Here is a 5,179-nt window from a genome sequence, read left to right as displayed (position 1 = left end):
GAAAGATGGGGCATGGAGCAAGTACCAAGGACTGAATCCATGGTGTGTGTGATGGGGAGTGGTGCCAGGTGGGGGACACACAGCTGGCTGCTGCCCAGCAGCCCTGTACCTCCCCTTCATAGAATCACAGCCTGATTTAGGATAGAAGGGACCTTAAAACTCCTCCAGTTCCAACCCCCTGCCACAGGCAGGGACACCTTCCACTAGAGCAGGTTGCTCCAAGCCCCTGTGTCCAACCTGGCCTTGAACACTGCCAGGGATGGGGCAGCCCCAGCTTCTCTGGGCACCCTGTGCCAGCGCCTCAGCACCCTCCCAGGGAAGAGCTTCTGCCTCAGAGCTCATCTCAATCTCCCCTCTGGCAGGTTCAAGCCATTCCCCTTGTCCTGTCCCTCCATCCCTTGTGCAAAGCCCCTCTCCAGGTTTCCTGGAGCCCCTTTAGGCACTGGAGCTGCTCTAAGGTCTCCCCTTCAGGAGCCTTCTCTTCTCCAGGCTGACCCAGCCCAGCTCTCTCAGCCTGGCTCCAGAGCAGAGCTGCTCCAGCCCTCGCAACAGCTCCGTGGCCTCCTCTGGACTCGTTCCAATAACTCCATGTCCCTCTTGTGTTGTTGCCGCAAAGCTGCATGCAAAACTCCCCGTGGCAGCACATCCCTGCTTGCCCTGGAGATGGAGACCCTGGGGGCTGTGGGACGGTGACACAAAAGCCACCATAGGATGACACCAGGTGCCATGGGAGGCAGCAGAAGGGTCAGGGGTGATGCTGGAGCCCAGGTTAACGGACAAACACTTTCTCTGGCCCCAGCACCTCCCCACCACCCCTCACAAGCCGAGCTGACAGGTCTTTCTGTCCTTTCCTGTCTCCCAGGTGTCAGCTTGTCACTGGAGGCAACAGCCAGCTGGGCAGCATGCCCCGGGCATCACTACTGCCCCGCCTGCCATGGGGCCGGCCTGGTGTGAAGGTGGTGGCCATCACCGGGGTGCTTGCAACCACCCTCTGGAACCTGAGGTGCTTCCTCAACTCTCCCCAGGTCTCCAGAGACACCTCTCAGCACACTGAGCCGCTGATGGTCCTGGTTTGGGAATGGCCCTCAAAGCAGGTCCCCAATGTCAGTGGGGACATCTGCCATGAGCTGTATGGCATCACGGGCTGCTGGGTCACCATGGAGCACCAGCTCCTGCACTGGGCAGATGTCGTGGTATTCCCCCACACCAGGCTCCAGCCTGGCAGGGACAGCCTGCCCAAGGACAGGCCACCGTGGCAGAGCTGGGTATGGGTGTCCCTGGAGTCCCCCTCCAACACTAAAGCTCTAGCAGGATGGAATCAGACCTTCAACTGGGTGATGACCTACAGACGGGACTCGGACATCTTCATCCCCTATGGCAAACTTGTGCCCAACCGGTCAGCCACTATGAACATCCCTGCAAAGACCAATTTGGTGTCTTGGGTCATCAGCAACTACCACAGGACTCAGAAAAGAGCTGAAGTCTACAAGAACCTCTCCCGGTACCTCCATGTGAACATATATGGGAAAGCAAACAAAAAGCCACTTTGCAAGGACTGCCTCTTGCCAACAATATCCAAGTCCAAGTTCTACCTTGCCTTCGAGAACTCCATCCACCAAGACTACATCACTGAGAAGCTCTGGAGGAACGCGCTGATGGCCGGCACCGTGCCCGTGGTGCTGGGGCCTCCTCGGAGCAACTATGAGCAGTTCATCCCTGCAGACTCCTTCATCCACGTGGACGACTTCAGCTCCCTGGCAGAGCTGGCCACCTTCCTGAAGACTATGAACTCCAGCCGCTATCAGCAGTTCTTCACCTGGCAGAGGTGGTACAGTGTGAAGCTCTACACTGACTGGAGGGAGCGGATCTGCACTATCTGCAGCACCTACCCCAGCCTGCCCCACGGCCGTGTCTATCCCGACCTCAAGAGCTGGTTCAACACCTAGAGCTGGTGCGCTGGGATCATCGGGGCAGAGGATACAGGGGTGGGATACACAGGATACACAGGGCACAGTCCTAGACCAGGACATGGGGCAGGGATGGACATGGGAGTCTCCAACTCTCCTCCCTGCCCCGTTGTTGCCACACTGGGACCTTGAGCAACTACTTGTGACTTGGTTTCCAGCAAAATGGAACGACCCCCCCACCTGACCCAACACTGACCCACCTTGCCAGGGTGCAGGCAGGATGAAATGGTGCTTTGGAAATAAATGACAGTGCTACAAAGGCTCTACCTGTGCTGTGGGGCCAGGAAAGGGGCTACAGGGGTGTGGAGCTCCCCAGTCTTTCCCTGCCATTGCTCCATGCCCTCCCCAGTGAAGCTGCAGTGGCAGAGGCCCTGCGGTGACATTCCTGGTTGGGCTGGAGGAGCTGAGTTCAGGGCAGCCAGGGGGAACCCAGCACCCCACTGCTGGAGATAGAAAGCACAGCCTCTGATCCCCCACTTCCTGGCCCACCCCAGCACCCATTTCCCCCCACAATCCCCGCTGCCAAGCTGTGCGTGTCACTGTGCTGGTGAGGACCAGGAGGACACCGGATGCTCTTGGGTGCAATCTCAGCCTGCTCAGTGCAGTCAGAGGGATGCTGTTGTTTCTCACTTGCCTGCCCTGCTGCGACAGGAAGCCAGTGGCACAGTGGAGGCTGGAGCCTTGCAGCAAGCCCAGAGCAAAGCCAGGCCCCTGGACACCCTGTGGCACCGGCAGCCTGATCCATGTGCCCTGGGCACTGCCACGGAAGGTCCTGCTCACCCTGTACTGCACACACCAGGCACCACGCTACCAGCATGGTGCAGTGCTGGACCCTATGCATATATTGTGGGCACCCTGCCCCATTCACACACCTTGCACCTTGGGCACAGGCAATGTCCAGGCACCCCGAGGGAACACCTGCATCTGGGATGAGCGGCAGTGCCGAGGCTGGGCAACAGGACCAGGCAGTGGGACACAACAGCTCCATCCATGCCTTGCTCTGTGCCCCTCGGCTTGGTGCAATCAACCCCCTTGATACAAACAACTCCTTTTTCACAGGTTCCCCCACACTTTCACTCACTGCAGCCCTGTGTCACCCAGCCATAGGGCTGCAACTCCTCAAGGTGCTGGGCATCACCAGGACCCGCTCCCCATGCCCACAGTGCAGCAGCATCCCCTTAGCAGATGCTGTCCCTGTCCATAGCTGGCACATCCATGTCCCCAGCCTGGCCTCACCGGGTTGCAGTTCAGTGGCCATGCTGTGCTCTTGCAGTTTGTGTGGCTTCAAATTTCAGTTTGGTTTTGTCTTCTGGGCAAGTTGAAAATGCAGCAGGAAGGGTTCAGAGTGGCCCGGGGCAGGATGCTGAGCAGTGGGATTTGGGGGTCCCATGGTGGGGAGCAGGGCTTCTGCCTGGCCAGCCTTATGATAGAGGGGAAAATCAGATGGTGGAGATGTGAAGAAAAACTCAGGGAGGTGACATCCTTCCCAGGAGTCCTGCTACTGACCCTGCTGCAGTGCCAGCCTCCAGCACCCCCCAGAGCACCAGCACCAAAGGGCAGCAGTGGCCTGTGCCCCTGCCCCATGTGACCCTGGGCACCCTGGCACTGGGGAGCCAGTGGGGACACAGGGTGAGCCAAGGGGCTCCCACCACACAGGGCTAGCACCCAGCCTGGTGTGTGCACCTCAGCCCTTCAGAGGGTCCCCATGGTGCTGCCTGCAGCAGCCCTGCTCCTGCCTGGCCTATGGCAGTGAGGTCTGGGGCAGACCCAGAGCAACTGCACCATTTACTGGTTGCCGAACCCAGAAGGGGATTTTCAGAAGTTTCATAGAATCAATCAGGTTGGAAAAGACCTTTGGTACCATAAAGTCCAACTGTTCCCCAGCACTGCCAAGGCCACCACTAACCCATGTCACCAAGGGCCTCACCTACATGGTTTGTGAACACTTCCAGGGATAGCAACTCCCTGGGCAGCTTGCTCCAAAGCCAATTTCTTTACAGGAGCACAGCCTGGTGCCTAACCAGACTACCGAGGCCACAGCAATGCAAAGCAAGGTGTTATTTCCTAGATGATTGATTCTCCTGAACGGTCTGGCACCCCCAATCTCAAACAACTCAGCCCCTGATGCCCACATTGATCTGCCTGGGCTAGCACCACTTGGCACAGCCACCATGGCCGGATCACGCACAGGAGACTCCCTTGTCCACCAGTGTCACACTGGCAGTCCCATGGCAAGGGCAGCCCAGGCTTCCTGTACCTGTCTGCCCACTCCAGAGCATGGAGTGCTGCAGCTCCCACCATATCCCTGTGAGGTCCACAGTGTCTGCAGGAGGAGCCTGCAATCGGGATACTGCTGCATTCCCACCCTTCCCAAAAGCAGCTATGGAAAATCAGCCCCTCATACTGGGTGAAGGAGAACCAGGAAAGGGGCACAGACCCCAGCAAGCTGCCCCTGTCCCAGTAGTGGGCTGGCCTGCAGGCAGCCAAGATCTGCGTGTTGCTGGTGTGAGAACTCCTCCACCCTATTTGGGTGCTCTGGTCCAGCCCCACCGTGCTGCCCCAGAGCCAAACCAGGCTGGGCTGCTGGCAGTGTGCAGGAGCAAGGATGAAGTGAGGCAAGGAAAGGGTTAACTTGCTCTCAGGCCCCAAAGAACCAATATTTATTTCATTGTCAGAGGGAATATGATTAAGAAAAAATAAAGATCGTCATTAACTACAGCAGGCTCAAAGGCACAGGGGTACTCGCAGCACAGACAGGACAGCATCAGCCCCCTGGGAAAGATGATCCTTGGGGCAGCTGGGCTGGGGCAGAGGGACCACACTGGAGAGGGCACAGGGGACCTGGGGTGATGTTGGGCACCCCCAAAGAAAGCCGCAGCAGCCCACCCATGGATGGGTAAAGCTCTGTGGTGCCACCAGGTAAGGGTGGCAAAGCCCCTTGCACAGCGCTCCAGCCCCACTCTGTGTGACAGCTGGGAAACTAGGAATCGCTACAGAGAGTTTTGCTTTTTAAGAACTACAACCAAAAAAAATTTAAAAAACAAATGAACAAACAATCAAAAAAATAAAAAAACAAACAAAAAACAACAAAAAAAACCCTACCAAAAAAAACCCCCCACCCTCTCCTCCCTCCCCCCCCATCCCCAAAATCATCTAAATCTCACTTTTTTCTGGGTCTCACAGGAGCAGCTCGGCTGGGCACAAATGGCTCC

At 57.5% G+C, this 5,179-nt stretch overlaps 1 protein-coding gene across 1 annotated transcript; it reads left to right on the top strand.

The window, feature by feature from the left end:
- Window positions 1-902: 902 nt before the first annotated feature.
- Window positions 903-1,946, top strand: FUT7 (fucosyltransferase 7 (alpha (1,3) fucosyltransferase)). Its single transcript, XM_010022439.1, has one exon. It carries the CDS (start codon window positions 903-905, stop codon window positions 1,944-1,946), a length of 1,044 nt encoding a protein of 347 aa, XP_010020741.1.
- Window positions 1,947-5,179: the final 3,233 nt, after the last annotated feature.

This window comes from Nestor notabilis, unplaced genomic scaffold (genome assembly GCF_000696875.1).
Source record: "Nestor notabilis isolate BGI_N333 unplaced genomic scaffold, ASM69687v1 scaffold22529, whole genome shotgun sequence".
NCBI classification, from domain to species: Eukaryota; Metazoa; Chordata; class Aves; order Psittaciformes; family Psittacidae; genus Nestor; species Nestor notabilis.
The sequence above is the reverse complement of the archived record's forward strand: the minus strand, read 5'-3'. Positions and strand labels throughout refer to the sequence as shown.